The sequence below is a fragment of the Carassius gibelio genome, chromosome A2, assembly GCF_023724105.1.
Source record: "Carassius gibelio isolate Cgi1373 ecotype wild population from Czech Republic chromosome A2, carGib1.2-hapl.c, whole genome shotgun sequence".
Lineage (NCBI taxonomy): Eukaryota > Metazoa > Chordata > Actinopteri > Cypriniformes > Cyprinidae > Carassius > Carassius gibelio.
Genome location: NC_068372.1, coordinates 29897592 through 29914090, shown reverse-complemented (window position 1 = coordinate 29914090; position 16499 = coordinate 29897592). Strand labels below are relative to the sequence as shown.

Here is a 16499-nt window from a genome sequence, read left to right as displayed (position 1 = left end):
TACAACAACAGATTCCCACTGATGTGTGTGTGTGTGCGTGTGTGTGTGTGTGATCCCAACCCTTAAGTCGCTTCTTTTTTTTAAAGAAATGGTTCATACAATGAAGGAAATTCTGTTTCAGGTGGTAAAAAACTGTAATAAAAATTATTTAGAGTTATTAAAAAAACATAAAACTTTAACATTAATACTAAAAAAGAATATATATATAAAAATATGCTATAAAAAACAACATTGTTCCAAACCTATACACCGTAAACAAAAATTTTTCAGAGTTGTAAAAAAGTATGTTTTACAAGAAGATTGTTTCATTCAGTGTGTCTCTTGCAGTTTCTTTGTAATTGTTTGTGGAATTAACTAGTAATTTCTGAGTGGAAATAATTTCTACACCAACTTTTGAACGTGACTTTCTCCTGCGGGTCACGCAACAAAAGTGGATGGTGATTCATGTGAATAAAAACCCCAAAAACCAGACTCAAGTCTGACTCTGTGTGTCCTCAATGCATTAATCAGAATAAATGCAGCATCTCTCTGACGTCATTGTGTGTCTGTGTGATTGTTGTAGTATTCTCTCTGTAATGAGCCCTTGATCGAGCTCTCCAACCCCGGTGCCAGCGGCTCAATCTTCTACGTCACTCGAGACGATGAGTTCATCCTGAAGACCGTGATGCACAAAGAGGCTGAGTTCCTGCAGAAGCTGCTTCCAGGATACTACATGGTGAGCCATCCGCTTCATCACAGTCTGCACACGGTCTATTCTACACAGTATGCATGATTACAGTCTAAAAATGTGTTGCTGGAGGATTTAATAATTCGGGTTGATTTTCAAAGTATGCATCTTAACATTAGCATTTTACACCAACCCTTTTTTTAATGTTTAAATTGTTTAAAAATGAATGTGATGTGAAGCAGTTGTAAGTAAGTGTAGTAATGAAGTTTAAAAGCATGCATTGGTGCATTAAAACACATACAGTGTCTGTGGTCAAGACACAAATTTTGTTTATCCCAAATTTTTTTTTTTTTGCATAAAATAATAATAAAAAAGTGAAATTTTTACAATTGTTAAACAATGTTATTGTTGTATAATATAATATTATAGTTTTTAATTGTATTATTTATTTTATTTTAATTTTTTATTTAAGTTTATATAAGTCTTTAAGTTTTTAGTTGTAGTTTATTTATTTTATACTTATTTATCTTATTTAGCTGAAATAAGTTTTATTTTTGTATTTTATTTTTCTTTAATTTCAAGGAATGAAAATGTTTTTTTTAAGGCTCTAGGTAAAAAAAACATTTTGCAAAATATAAAAAATATAGATGAACAAATAAATACTAAAATATAACAATGGAAATGCTAAAAACTTAAAACTAATACTGTTAATCCATATATATTTCAATTAATTCAGTTGCTTTAAAGATTGACATAAATAATTTTTAAATGCCACTAATTTGTGCTCAAAAAGAGCTTTAAAAATGCTAAATAATAAAGATTAACTTCCCAAAAGCACAAACATAACATAACATTTGGAAAAAAAATACTGTACAGTATATATATTCACAGTCTGTAGAAATGAAAATATTAAATATAATAAAAAAAAATAATATAATATTATTTTAAAGTTATTTTAAGTCATAATATTATACAATTTTGATGTATTTGCTATTTGCAATGGTGGTTACTATTTATACATTTTCATTGTGTGAAAATTAAGCTGGTTTATGATCTTTGTGTCCCACACGCATCATTATAATCATTATGTATTCTAATAGTAGTAGTATATGCAACCTACAACAGTTTCAAAACAAAAAAAATATGCATGTACATATTTTTTGGATCCATCAATAATAATGAGATTTTTGAGCACTAAACTAGAAAATGATCAGGTAGCATTGATTTCCAACATTATTTCAGCGCTCTTCTGCACAGACAGACAGGTTTGATGACTGATGTGTGCTGTTGGTCTCTCAGAACCTGAACCAGAATCCCCGAACACTGCTGCCCAAGTTCTTCGGTTTGTACTGCGTTCAGTCCGGAGGGAAGAACATCCGTATCGTGGTGATGAATAACATCCTGCCGCGCATCGTTCGCATGCATCTCAAGTTCGACCTGAAGGGCTCCACGTACAAGCGCCGCGCGTCCAAGAAAGAGCGCGAGAAGTCCAAGCCCACCTTTAAAGACCTGGACTTCATGCAGGACGTTCAGGACGGACTCCTGCTGGACGTGGACACGTATAACGCGCTGGTGAAGACGCTCCAGAGAGACTGTCTGGTGAGTGTGGACGGCTTCGGGTTAGAGATGCACCATCTGGGGAAAGAAATCGAATTGGGATTTTTCTGATCAAAATTGTGTTTTAAAATGTTATTAAAAACCAAAACCTCAGGGTTTTTTTTTTATGGCTATACAATTTGACCAAAATATTGTAATTATACTATAATAGTAATAATAAAAATAAAAATAATAATAATAAAATTATTTCAAGTTTTTTTTTTTTTTTTTTGCTTTTTTTTTGGCCAGAATGTTGTGATTATTTAGCTATATGACTGTAAAATAATATATATAATTATAATTATTATTATTATTATTGATATGAAACTGGCTAAATAAAAAAAGATATATTGCTATTGTAATATTTCACTGCAAAATAGAAAAAAAAGAGTATTTAAGAAAAATAACATAATATTTTTACTATAATTAACTTATTTTTTATTATTATTGCTGTTGTTATTATTGATATATTTATGTTTACATTTTGTTTGTAGAGCTACATAATTTGTCCAAAATTTTCTGATTATATAACCATATGACTATGAAAAAAATATAATATTATTATTATTATTATTATAATTGCTACTAAATTAAACGTAAACAATTATTCTCATTATTATTGCTGATAAATAAAAATAATAAATAAAGCAATAATAATAATTTAATATTTTTTAAATATTTTATTTGGATTGATCATGCAGCCCTTGTGGGGTTTGTGCAGATATAAACGTGTGTGTGTGTGTGTGTGTGCAGGTGTTGGAGAGTTTTAAGATCATGGACTACAGTCTGCTGTTGGGGGTTCATAATCTGGATCAGGCGGAGCGCGAGCAGCAGATGGAGGGATCTCAGAGCAGCAGCGATGAGAAGAGACCGGCCGCACAGAGAGCGCTTTACTCCACCGCCATGGAGTCCATTCAGGGAGGAGCGGCGTGTGGAGACTCCATCGACACCGAAGACACGTGTGTGTCTCTGATTTAACTCCCAGAGCGTGATTGGATGCAGCAGCACACACTGATTCTCTCTCTCTCTCTCTCTCTCTCTCTCTCTCTCTCTCTCTCTCTCTCTCCAGGATGGGAGGCATTCCTGCTGTCAACGGGAAAGGAGAGAGACTCCTGCTCTTCATCGGCATCATAGACATCCTGCAGTCCTACAGGTCAAACACTTATGATAATCAAATCAAATCATTTTATTCATATATTCATTCATCATTTATTTTAGATATTATTTCCAATTTAGGAGATTGATTTAATGGTTATATATATATATATATATATATATATATATATATATATATATATATATATATATATATAAATACAAAGTATATTTTAAAATATAAAATAACTGGCTAGCGTGCAAGTCTCTGAATTAAGTAAGTATGGTTGTATATTTATTTTTATTTGATTTATTTATTGGCAACATTTTGAAATGTTTTTTGTGTTACAAATGGTGTTTTGTGCCATGAAAATGAAATTATTAAATTTTAAATAATTATTGAGCTGTACATTGAAACTTTTTGCCTTTTAAGACTCTTAATTATCTTAATCTGACCATTTATTTATATATATATTGGTTAAGTGGCAAAATCTAAATTAGTTTTTAAGCTTAAATGGCATTTTTATCATTTGTTTTATATTGCATATTCACATTTCTATTCCATATAAGACTCTGAATTAAGAATATCATTTAATTATTAATGTAATTAATGTATTTTTTTGTTCTTTTTCTGTATATTTATTTTGCTCAATTATACAGTATTTTATTTGTAAATTTCTACAATTAAATAGATAAAAAAGTAAATATTACTATTGTAATATGTCACTGCAAAATAGAAATATTTGAGTATTAAAAAAAATGAAAAAATAAAATTATTATTATTATTATTTTAAAATTTAAAAGCAATTGTGATTTAAAAAAATATATAATTTATTTAATTACATTTTATTAATTGTTATTTTATTTTTATTATTTTTATTTTTTTTGTATTATTTTGTTGACCTTTGTTAGTGAGTATCATTCAGCTGTGAGGCTGTGAAGAATCTTCTTCTTTAGGGGCTTTATGATTTATGCTCTTATGTAACGTTTTTTAGAAGACTGCATTAAGTCACAAAAATAAACCCAAAGCTCTCCATCAGGACACTGTGAAGTGAAGCTGATGTTGGTGTTTTTCTGCAGACTCATAAAGAAGCTGGAACACACATGGAAGGCTCTGGTGCATGACGGGGTGAGAAACACATCTTCATCTTCACCATCATAAAGCGTTATTATCCTCCTGCCTGCCATCTCAGAACTTATATACAAACCTCAAACCTGCTTTAGAGTTAGATTTAACATTAAAATTAAATGTTACATTTAACTGTGTATTTATCTTGAGTTAGATCTTAAAAGGTTAAATTAAAGAGCTAAATGTAGTATTGGAAGTACATGGAAATTATTTATAGACAATGTTTGATTTAACATAATAAAAATGTGAAAATAATGTTTTGTATTGCAAGTGCCCTGTAGATTGTTGTTAAACGATAAATAAATATAAATAAAATGTGAAATGTATTTATATAATAAAAACTGTCTACCTTTGAAGATTCTTAATTAGGTAAACCAGGCTATTTATTTTATTTCAATTCATTTTATTATATTTTTTTATTGCCAAAATGGTGGCAATATTTTGTGTTGTTTTATATCACATATGTGCTTGTACCTTATAGCTGTTATTAAAAACAATTTATTTAATAAAAAATAATTAAGCTATATATTCATTAAAAATAATAATAAAACTGTCCTTTTAAGACTCTTAATTAGATAAATCAGGACATTTATTTATTTATTTATTTATTTATTTTTAGTGATTTAGTTCAAACGTTTTGTTTTATTAAATTTTTTTATTTTTTTATTTTATTTTATTATTATTTAATTTTTCTTTTTTTATTTTTTTATCCTGATGCCCCAGTAGGGTCATTTCACCCTGTGGCCTCTTTCTTTATTAATGCACGAGGTGTCTGTGTGTGTGTGTGTGTGTGTGTGTAGTGGAGATTCACTGAGACGGCGGACAGACTTTGATAAGGATCGCTTGTGTTTGGTTTCACTGTAGATAGTGTGAGTTTAAGTCTGAGAGAATGTCTCTTTCCATTCCCTCTCCAACTTCTGTTTCTTTCTACTTCATTTACAGTCGGTCATTTTCTGCTCAAATACTCCCAAATGTTACTATCACACACTGTTTCCTGTAAGACACGCTGGATTTGTTTCTTACTAGGCACATTTGTACACTTATAGCATATTTGTCTCTCAGGACACTGTTTCCGTCCACCGGCCGAACTTCTACGCTGACCGCTTCTTCCAGTTCATGAGCAACACTGTGTTCAGGAAAAGCAGCTGTGAGTGACCAACAGAAGTACTGTAGTGATGAAGAGTAACCTGCCCATCTGATCCTGTTCTTCTGCTCTCTCCAGCGCTGAAGGCTTCTCCTGCTAAGAAGGGCCGTGTGGCGCTGACGGTGCCTAAATTCAGCGGTCCCGGAGCGGCGTGGTCGTCCAGTCATCTTACCTCAGAGAGGGACGAGAACATCTATGATCTGAGAGGAGCACGCAGTTTCCCCGTGCTGGAAAACGATGGTGATTTGCTCACTTTCTTCTTTCTTTTTCATGTGCATGCTTTTGATCGGTACTGGTTTGCAAGGAAGCCGTTTCCGCCTCTGAATAAAAAATAAAAAAAGGTTATCGCAACTTTTTAATCTCAAAATTACTTTTTGACTTTTTTTCACAAAATTTAATTATGAAATATAAACTCACAATTGCGAATTATAAAGTCCAAATAGCCAGATTTAAACTCTGATTCAGATTTTTATCGCAAATGTCAGTTTGTATTTTGCAATTCTGACTTTCTTATCACAATTCTGACTTTTTTTATCACAGTTCAGACTTTTTCTTGCAATTCTGACTTTTTAATTGCAATTATAACTTTTTCCTCACAATTCTGATTTTTTCTTTGCAAATCTGACTTTTTTCTCGAAATTCTGACTTTTTTTCTCACAATTCTGACTTTTTTTCTCACAATTCAGTTTTTTCTCACAATTCTGACTTTTTTTCTCACAATTCAGTTTTTTCTCACAATTCTGACTTTTTTTCTCACAATTCAGTTTTTTTCTCACAATTCTGACTTTTTTTCTTGCAATTCAGTTTTTTTCTCGAAATTCTGACTTTTTTTTCTCGCAATTCAGTTTTTTCTCGAAATTCTGACTTTTTTCTCACAATTCTGACTTTTTTTCTTGCAATTGAGTTTTTTCTCAAAATTCTGACTTTTTTTCTCGCAATTCGTTTTTTTCTCACAATTCAGTTTTTTCTCACAATTCTGACTTTTTTTCTCACAATTAAATTTTTTCTCACAATTCTGACTTTTTTTCTCACAATTCAGTTTTTTCTCACAATTCTGACTTTTTTTCTCACAATTCAGTTTTTTCTCACAATTCTGAATTTTTTTCTCGCAGTTCGTTTTTTTCTCGAAATTCTGACTTTTTTCTCACAATTCAGGTTTTTCTCGCAATTTTGACTTTTTTCTCACAATTCAGGTTTTTCTCGCAGTTTATAAATTCCAATTTTGAGGAGGAAAAAAAGACTGATATGTTGTCAGAATTGCAAGTTTATACCTCACACTTCACACTAACAAAAATTCGCAATTACCTTTTTTACAATTTTTTTTTATGCAGTGGCGGAAACTGGCTTCCATCGAAGCCACTCTTTATCTCTGAATTCAGAGATTATGGGGCCCTATTTTAACGATCTGAAACGCAAGTGTCAAAGCGCGAAACGCAAGTAAGTTTGTGGGCGGGTCTCGGCGCTGTTGCTATTTTCCCGGCGGGATAAATGGCTCTTGCGCCCGGCGCAAATCTAAAGTGGGTTGGTCTGAAGCAGCTTCATTATTCATAGGTGTGGTTTGGGCGTATCGTGAAATAAACCAATCAGAGCGTCATCCAGCATTCCCTTTAAAAGCAGGTGCGCAAGTTCCATTATGGATTGCTATTATTATGGCGTATTTACCAGGCGCACGCCAGGAGCGGTTCACAGCCGAGGAGACTGATGTTCTTGTAAGAGCAGTGAAAGACAGAGAAGTTGTGTTGTATGGGGATGGGAGAATAATTAGCCTGAATAATTTGTAAGCTAGATTTATGCCTATTTTGTTCACATCTTCGTGGCACACCACAATGATTTCCGTCATCTCATGTGTTAATATTTTTTTAGTATAACAATTTATGATTTGCAAAAATAACTGTTGCATCTGTGTAGATTACATGAGCAAAGTGTATGCGCGTTGTGCACGCTATACATTATGGTCAAGCATGCGCCCTTAAAATAGCAGAATGAACAACGCGCAACGCGCCACTGACTTTAGACTAGGTTTTTTCTGATCAGTGGCGCAATTGTTTAATGGAACAGCAAAATAGCACCAGGGATTGTTTGCGCCGGAACACGCCTCCTTTTTTGCGCTGAACCGCCCAGGGAGCGCAAGTTCATTCACTAGTTTAGCGACGTGCCTCTGTGGAGGGAAAAGCGCGCTTTGCGCGGGTGCAAAATAGGAATGACACATGCGTCGGTGTACAAAGTCAATTGCGCTGGGTGCAAGATAGGGCCCTATATCTTGCTGTTCTGAGTGCAGTAAAATTTATGTCAGGCAAATAAAAAGATAATAATGGTAAGATAATGCCTCAAACAAACAATTGCTGTTGTTTTTATTGTTGTTTGTTCATTTATTTGCCATGAACAGCTTTTGGCCAGGTTAAAACATTTAGCCATGTTTTTGCCATTAGAGTAGAATGAATCCCATAATGCAATGCACTTGACTGTTATTTCTTATTTGATCTGAATATCTGAAGTTAAAAACTTTTTGATATGATTACAGGACACGACTTTTCTGAATTATATATGGAACATAGTAAGGTCTTTTGACAACAACATAGCATTCTTAAAAATCCTTTTCCAAAAAGTTTTGAAATTTTTATACATAATATAATATACAATAAAAAAGTTTAATTTTTCAATGTATGCAGCCCAGCTAACAGAGAATATAATCAGAACATCATGCTAAGGTTTCTCAAATCTGTTCTTCCAGTAACATTAATAGAATGTTTATTCAATCTTGTCTGGTCTTTAATAATGTTCTCTAAATTTTAGCACATTTAAAAACATTATATACAGCATGCCTTATTCATGGAACTTTTTTAAAGTGTTACTGCTAGAGTAGTTTCAGAATGTTCATTTAAAAGCACATCTAACATTGAAAAAGTATCATTCAAACATTTAAAAGTAACATTCCTGTAGAACTGATCAAACGGAATGTTGACTTAAAGGGACAGTACACCCAAAAACGAACATTCTATCATCAATTACTCACCTTCCACTTGTTCTTTTCTTCTGCTGAGAACAAAAAAAACTAACAGTTTTTGCTTATTTTTTCTCCCAGGTCTGCAGTCTTGCACTCCTCCGTCTTTCGAGGAAGCGACCACGACTTCTGTGGCCACAACCCTGTCCTCAAACACCTCCATATCTATCCCAGAGCGCTCTCCGTCAGACACCACAGAGCACCCGCGCTACAGGTCAGCATCCCAAGAGTCTCGAAAAGAGAAGATACAAAAGTATCACTTGAAGCCTTTATATAGAATGCATTCATAATGTACATTATAACCTTGGTTATAATTATTCATAAGATCATGCAATGCATTACACAGAATAAATAATGCATTAAAATACTTCAATAATGCTCTAAACACATGCATCAGAATATCTGTGAATATACTTGTGTTCTCTTTTGTATTCACAGAAGACACACATTGTCTCTAAAAGACGCTGAGGGAAGGTGAGCTTCATTCTTTACAAACCATATTAAACTGTGGCTTTGCATGCTCACGTCAGCTAGATTATCCATCATGATGCAAAAAAAAATGTTTCTTAATATTTTAGCCTTGTTTTCCAGTACAAGCGTGTAAATATTCTTAAATCAAGACACAATTATTCAGTCTTGTTTACTGAAAATGTATTTAACATTAAGTGAGTTTTAAAAAAAATGGGATGTGAAAAAATAACATTGTTTTAAGCATAAACTCCCTTATTTTTTAAACATCTTCATGTCTTGAGTTGCTTCTCATGTAAATGGGTTTTGATTTAAGAAAGTTTAGATATTTGTAGTGGAAAACAAGGCAAAAAATACAGAGTAAGAGAATCGTTTTTATGCAGTGAGAGAAATCCGTGTTTAATGAGTTTAGTGTGTTTTTGGGGTTGCATGTGCTTGTTTTGCAGGATGCATGAAGTGGTGGATGTGCATGAAGAAGAGCAGCAGACCATCACTGTGCAGGTGGAGGTCAAGAGAGAGAGAGAAGAAGAAGAGGAGGAGGAGGAGCCAGACGTCACTCTGACGCAGTACGTGCAAACATTACCTCCATTTTTCACTACCATTAACATACACAGTCTCTTGATATTTTCATCATTTTATTTTAGTTATTTGATTGAGAGAAACAAGAGAATGGTTTTGATTGAAATATCTTTTCAGTTCATGCAGAATAAAAACCATTTCTAATTTTCAAATTTTTGTTCGCGTTTTTTAACTAAATATTGAAAATGTTTTAATATTTCAATTAAATTTTATTTCAGGTAACAAAGAACATTTTAATAGTTGTAATTATCAATGACAAGTGAATAAAATGCATAAAATATAATTGTGATGGGAATAAATAAATAAATATATATATATATGTGTGTGTGTGTGTGTGTGTATGTATATATATATATATATATATATATATATATATATAGTGAAAATTACTAGTTATGCTCAGAATATTAATATCATAATAGTATAGTATTAAATATTATAAAACCTGCAGTCTCTTTAAAATAATTTATTTCATAGGGTCTAAAACTAAAATTAGCCAACAAATTATAATTTATAATTTATAATTGAATTTTTTTAATAAACAGATTACGAGTTTTGTGATAAATCAATCACTAATAATGATTTTATATTCATCACTGTTATCAAATTTATTATATATTTTTTATTGAATTATCAGCTAATGATTATTTAACATTTCACCCCATTATAAAAAGATTTGAGTTTTAATCATTTGTAATGTTTTGCCCTCTTCTCTTGTTTAAGCGCGGTGATGGATGTTCCTCCTCCAGACACTGCTGACCTTGTCCCGGAAACAGCCGCTTCAGCATCCGTTACCCAGGAAACCGTCTCCCAGGCAACACTTCCTGGTGACACCCAGACAACAGTTCCCGTGGAAACCGCTCCTCTGACAGGAACCGGGACCCTTGAAACAGCGCGGGTCCCTGAAGCAGCAGAACCGTGCGGCGCTAGCCCGAAAATACAGCATCCCAACGTGGACAGACTCTCAGAGGCTCAGAGCCGGGAATCTCTGGAGGAAGAGGTCGCATCCACCACGGACATCTATTTTGTAAGTATGAGATGTTAAACTGACACAGACAAACTCGTCTTCTGGATTCACTCTTTTATCTAAAGTGATGTTCACACATTAGTCATGGATTATAAGCTGTGATGTGTTCAGGTGTTGGGGGCTTTCAGATAATTCTGTCATATTATTTTCATGTTGAATTAATGAAGTGTTACATACAGGGTTCCTACAATCACAAAAATAATCATGGAATTTAACACTTGTGCTTGAAAAGTGAATAACAGTGTTATTCTGGTATTATGTATACATTTTATTATTATGACTATTTAAAAAACGATTTTATATTTATTATTATAATATATTGTGTGTTTATATGTTTATATATATATATATATATATATATATATATATATATATATATATATATATTGTATCTTTCTATTTAGATTTATTTGTTTGAGTTTTAAATATAGTCTTTTTTTGTACTACTTTCTTTTTGTTTAAGTTTTTCTATTTCTATTACATTTTATTTCAGCTTTATTTCAGTTCATGAAAAGTTTTTAATAGTTTTAGTTTTAGTTAAGAAGAACAACACTGCTAAATACAATGGATACAATCTTAAAGCAATGGAAATATGTATAGTGATAATTACCAGTTATGCTCATCATTTAAAATAATAAAGCAAATTAATATAATATTGTATAATAATAAAACCTGTGTTTGATGAGTGCCGTCTCTTTAAAATGAAAATTAGGCATCAATTTTTAAAGAAAAAAAAAACTAAATAAATTTTTATATATATTTAATTTTTTTTAAACAAATTAAACAACAGTTTTTATTTAGTTTTAGTTTTTAACTTATATAATAACATGTTATTATCATATATATTTTTTAACTTATAATATATATATATATATATATATATATATATATATATATATATATTTTTTTTTTTTTTTTTTTTTTTTCAAATCTTAAAATCATAGAAATTTGGTAGTTTAGAAAAATTTAAGTTATCCTCAGCAAATAGATGATATCATAATAAAATATATTTAACATTCTCTTAGTGAAGTCTCTATAAAATAATTATTAAAATGTTATAATTTGTGAATATTATTATTTCATCCAACAACTGAATGTCTAGGAAAGGTCATGGAAATGCATTGCACAGAAGATATGGAAGCCCTGTATATACTGTCCATACAGCATATTATAAACACACGCATGCATGCAGCACTCGCTTATAAACACAGTAAACACATTTTAATTTCAAATGAGCTAATTTTGGTGACTTTGTGTGGTGTGGGGCTAAATATGAGTCACATGTTCCACAGAGCGCAGGTCTGGATGATCTAGTTGAGTTATGAAGGTAATGCATGTGTGTGTGTGTGTGTGTGTGTGTGTGTGTGTGTGTGTCACGTCTGTCTCTGAGTGTCACAGTCTCTCTCTTCTTCATCATCAAGGCTTTAAAGCTCTCAGGTGAAGCTCTTCTAAACTGATATTCCTGTCCAAACTCACACACTTTAGCTCTCGTTCGGCTGGTTTGGACGCAGAGACAGTGTGTTTGAAAATGTTTTGGTGCCGTGAGGAATTTAGCATGAGACACAGAATGTGTGTGTGTGTGTGTGTGTGTGTGTGTGTGTGTGTGTGTGTGTGTGTGTGTGTGTGTGCGTGACACACTCATTCTCTGTTAATCTCAAACTGTGTTTTCCTCTCTGTCTGGAATAATCGCTTCTCTAACTTCCTTTCCTTTTTAAGCTTCTATCTCTGTGTTTCTCTGCCTTTTATTTTGCATTTACATATTTAAGTTATCCATTAAAGTCATGGTCATTTACAAATTGAAAGTTACTTGTTAGGCTGAGCGAATATGTAATAATATATTATAATATGTTAATATTAAATATTTATGTGTATATATGAGTGAGGTCTTTATAAAATGATTTAACAATTTTTTTTGTATAATCTTTAATCATCTCTCTAGAGTGTCTCTGTATGTAATATGAATATATCAATTACTGTATATATAAATAATATAAATTCTCCATCAAAGCCATGAAAATGTATATAATGAAAGTTAGTAGTTATGCCAAGCAAATTAAATATTAATATTATATCAAAATAATAATAAAAAATATTTTGTATGTATGATATAACTCATAATATTTTAAATGTTTTAATATTATGACTATTATATTTAATATTGTGGCTGCTCTTAGTGAGTGCAGTCTTTATAAAATTATTTATAACAATTTATTTTTAATATTTAAATATAATATAAACAATTTACATATGTAGGTTATTACCCACTTAAGCCATGACAATTTATAAAGTTAACGTTATTTTTAATGCCGAGCAAATAAAATATTATTATACAATATATTGTAATTATAGTATATATTTAATATTAAATATATCATGTTAAATTAATAATATAAAACTGTATTTTGCACAAAATTAATTTATAAAATAATAATCACCACTCCTTTTTTTTTTTAATCTCTCTCTTTAATTTTGCATTTACATATTTCTTGTTTTCAGTGCTGGTCATATTTTTTTATACATATAATATTCTGTAAACTTCTTTAAAGTCGACATGAAAAAGTACTTGCAACCAGTTTGACTTTAATGTGACGTTCTTAGGAACTGATTTCATCCATAAGAAATTGATTATAAAGTGTCTCTATATGAAGGTGGTTTTAAAATGAGAGCTGAAAAAGAAAAGCAAATAATCCCATTATGATAAATGATGTTGTTTCTCCTTACAATAATAAACACTGATGAATGGTTCAAATAAACCACCCAAAAATGAACATTTGCTGTTATTTTACTCACACTTTAGCCATCTAAGATTGACTTTCTTTCTTCTTGCTGATTCATAGAATGCAAGGCAATGGCTACTGTCGCTTTAAGAGTCAAAAACACATCTACAGGAAAGACATAATTAATACCAGACGCTCCTGATGATATATTGAGGTCTTATGAAGAGAAACGATCAGTCTGTGCAAGAAACGAAACATTGTCTACAACATTATTACCTGTAATCCACAGCCTCGGGCAAACAGGGAAATATGATTCTTTTTAGCGAACTGATTCTTTCAGACGAGTCATTTCAATGAACTGATTCAGTTTACTAGTTTGTTTACATAATCAGTAAACATGGATGTTTTTAGCATATAAAGTGAATAAACTAGTCTCCATCAGATCACCTTCATACTGAAACATTAAGAAACCATAAAAATCTTTATTCAAGTGTTAGGTTCACGCATGTTTATATCAGCGGCTCATCGGTCCGAGTTGAACTGATTCCTCAGTTCATTGACTGCTTGATGAACTGGAGCATTGAATCAATTCATTCATCTCAGGATCAGATACACCGCTGTTTCGGCTCGGAGTGACTGTCTAAAAATGTGAGTCCTGATTGAGTAGATCTGTCCTGCTCGATTCACTAGTTCACTGAAAAGAACCGATTCAAAAGAATGATTCGTTCGTGAACCGGATATTACTCTGGACCGTTTGCCTAAGGCTGTGGATTACAGGTAATAATGTTGTAAACAATGTTTAATTTCTTGCACAGACTGATCTATTCTCTTCATAAGACCTCAATATATCGACCAGGAGCAACGGGTATTAATCTTGTTTTGCCTGTATATGTGTTTTTGACTCTTAAAGTGACAGTAGCCATTGCCTTGCATTTTAGTTTCTGAAACTTAAATATATTTAAGTTTCAGCAAAAAAACTTCTTTACTGTCCTATTAAAGAAAAAAAGTCTACATCTTGGATGGCTAGAGGGAAAATAAATAAACAGCAAAACTTCTTTTTGGGTGGACTGTCCCTTTAAGAAAGTAAAAATAGACTGATTTAATGTCAGCTTAAATCAGTTTCATTCATCAGCATCATCATGATCTGTTTCCTGTCTCTCTTCCTTCCTGTCTGTCTCTTTTATTTACTCATCCTCATTTCCCTCCTGTCTGTGTGTGTGTGTGTGCATGTGTGTGTGTGCGCGTGTGTGTGTGTGTGTGTGTCAGTACGCTGAAGGCAGATATTGGGTTTATTCCCCGGTGCTCCAGCGAAGAAAGCTCAGCTCCTGCAGTGTCGTAAGTGAACGGATCTGAACATCCCAACCTCCTCCTTCACATCAAATACAGTCATAATATCACATTATAAAGACATTGGCATTTCTGTTACAATCTCACAAACCCTCGGTTAGGAAATCCTGCTGTAGACTGTCGTTTTTAGGGTTTTATTAGAGTCGTGTTTCGTTGGTAGCTCACCTTCATGTGTAGTTTTGACCCTGATAGACAAATTCATGATTCCTGGTAATGCTTTCCACATTGGATTAGGATTATGGAAAACTAGCTTCTTCTTAATCAACATTACATATTAAAAGAGTATGTTTCATATAGTATTAAGCTATGCGTTGGTCACATGACCAAGACACAAGACCATGAAAGTGCTGCATCTTTAAGCTTTTCATTTAAAATTTTGTGTAAAATCATCTTAAAGTTTTGCAGCCCAATCAATTAACAAGTCGAAAAAAAGATGATATTAAAGAAATTAAATCAAAATTATTATTACTTTAGGTTCATCCATCAAACTGGAAAAAACTTCATAATTGACATCATGGTTATCACCATAAAAACATTGTTGAAAAACATGAAATAAAATAAACATAATTTATTCCAGCTATTTGCAAGGAAACATTTCTCATGAACAATACCACTTGAAGAAAACTGATAATAGTATTTAAATGATACTAAAATAACAGAGATTGTATTTTAGTTTTCATTCATTTGAATTCATTATTTTTTGATTTTCCATTTTAATATATTATGATATATTGTTTTATCTAGTTTAAAAATTAATTTAAAAGTATTACAATAATTATAAATTTGGATGTTATTGTTAAGTATAATATATATACATTAATTTAACGTGATGCATTAAAACAACTAAAAGACAACCAAAGGAAAATGAATTTTAATATGTTAATATTATTAATTTTTTATTATATTTTATGTATTATTATTATATTATATTTATAACAAAAAAATATATATAAAAATGAATAATATTAACATATGTTTATATAGTTTTCTACTTTATTTTCCTTTGGTTGTCTTTTAGTTATTTTAATGCATCAAGTTAAATTAAGTTAAAACTTGCCTTTACAACTAGCTGAAATGAAATAAGTAAATTTAAAGGTGATGTAAATGTATATAAAGTTTTAAGACCATGTTGGAAACTCTCTCTCTCTCTCTCTTAAATTCATTCGCACACTGTGTACTGCATGCATGCTGCATACAGCCTAACTAGTATGCGTAGTATGATAGTGTGTGTCTGGAGGCACTCCACTGTGATCTGTCGTTTTATTCTTCACTTCATGCATTTGCTCTTTCTGTCTCTGTCTGTGTGTTTGTGTTTCATGCGTCTGTGTGGCTCTATCTGTGTGTGTGTGTGTGTGTGTGTGTGTGTGGCGCCCTCTGCTGTTGCGGCGGGGCGTCTGCAGACTCCAGAGGACAGGAGTTGGGTTTATTCGCCCCTGCATTACGACTCAGAGCCTCACAGTGAAAGCGACACAGTAAGTTTGGGCTTCCAAACCTAAGCACTTCCTCAAACGGATCCCTGGCCGTCCAGAACCCCCTCCAGTTCAAGACACCTTTGCTTATAGTTTCCCTGATCCTCATCGTCTGTTCATTCATTCATTCATTCATTCATGCATCTATTCATCAAGTCAGTAAACTGAAAGGAATAGTTCCCCCAGAAATGAAAGCAGTCATTATTAACTCACTGACTTATATAGTGAATTACATTTATATGTATAACAATTAAATTATT

At 32.0% G+C, this 16499-nt stretch overlaps 1 protein-coding gene across 6 annotated transcripts in view; it reads left to right on the top strand.

Annotated features, from left to right (window-relative positions):
• LOC127938287 (phosphatidylinositol 4-phosphate 5-kinase type-1 gamma) overlaps positions 1-16499 on the top strand; it is a 44036-nt gene that overhangs the window by 21856 nt on the left and 5681 nt on the right. For 3 of the 6 annotated variants that reach the window (XM_052534792.1, XM_052534817.1, XM_052534827.1), the window contains exons 6-18: positions 563-715; positions 1967-2266; positions 3017-3222; positions 3333-3416; positions 4439-4487; positions 5550-5634; positions 5710-5871; positions 8714-8846; positions 9071-9106; positions 9547-9666; positions 10403-10706; positions 14690-14758; positions 16171-16242. In XM_052534792.1, coding sequence (XP_052390752.1) covers positions 563-715; positions 1967-2266; positions 3017-3222; positions 3333-3416; positions 4439-4487; positions 5550-5634; positions 5710-5871; positions 8714-8846; positions 9071-9106; positions 9547-9666; positions 10403-10706; positions 14690-14758; positions 16171-16242 — 1773 coding nt within the window. The remainder of the gene's footprint in view (positions 1-562; positions 716-1966; positions 2267-3016; positions 3223-3332; positions 3417-4438; positions 4488-5549; positions 5635-5709; positions 5872-8713; positions 8847-9070; positions 9107-9546; positions 9667-10402; positions 10707-14689; positions 14759-16170; positions 16243-16499) is intronic. The other 3 variants (XM_052534802.1, XM_052534810.1, XM_052534835.1) reach the window with 3 other exon arrangements.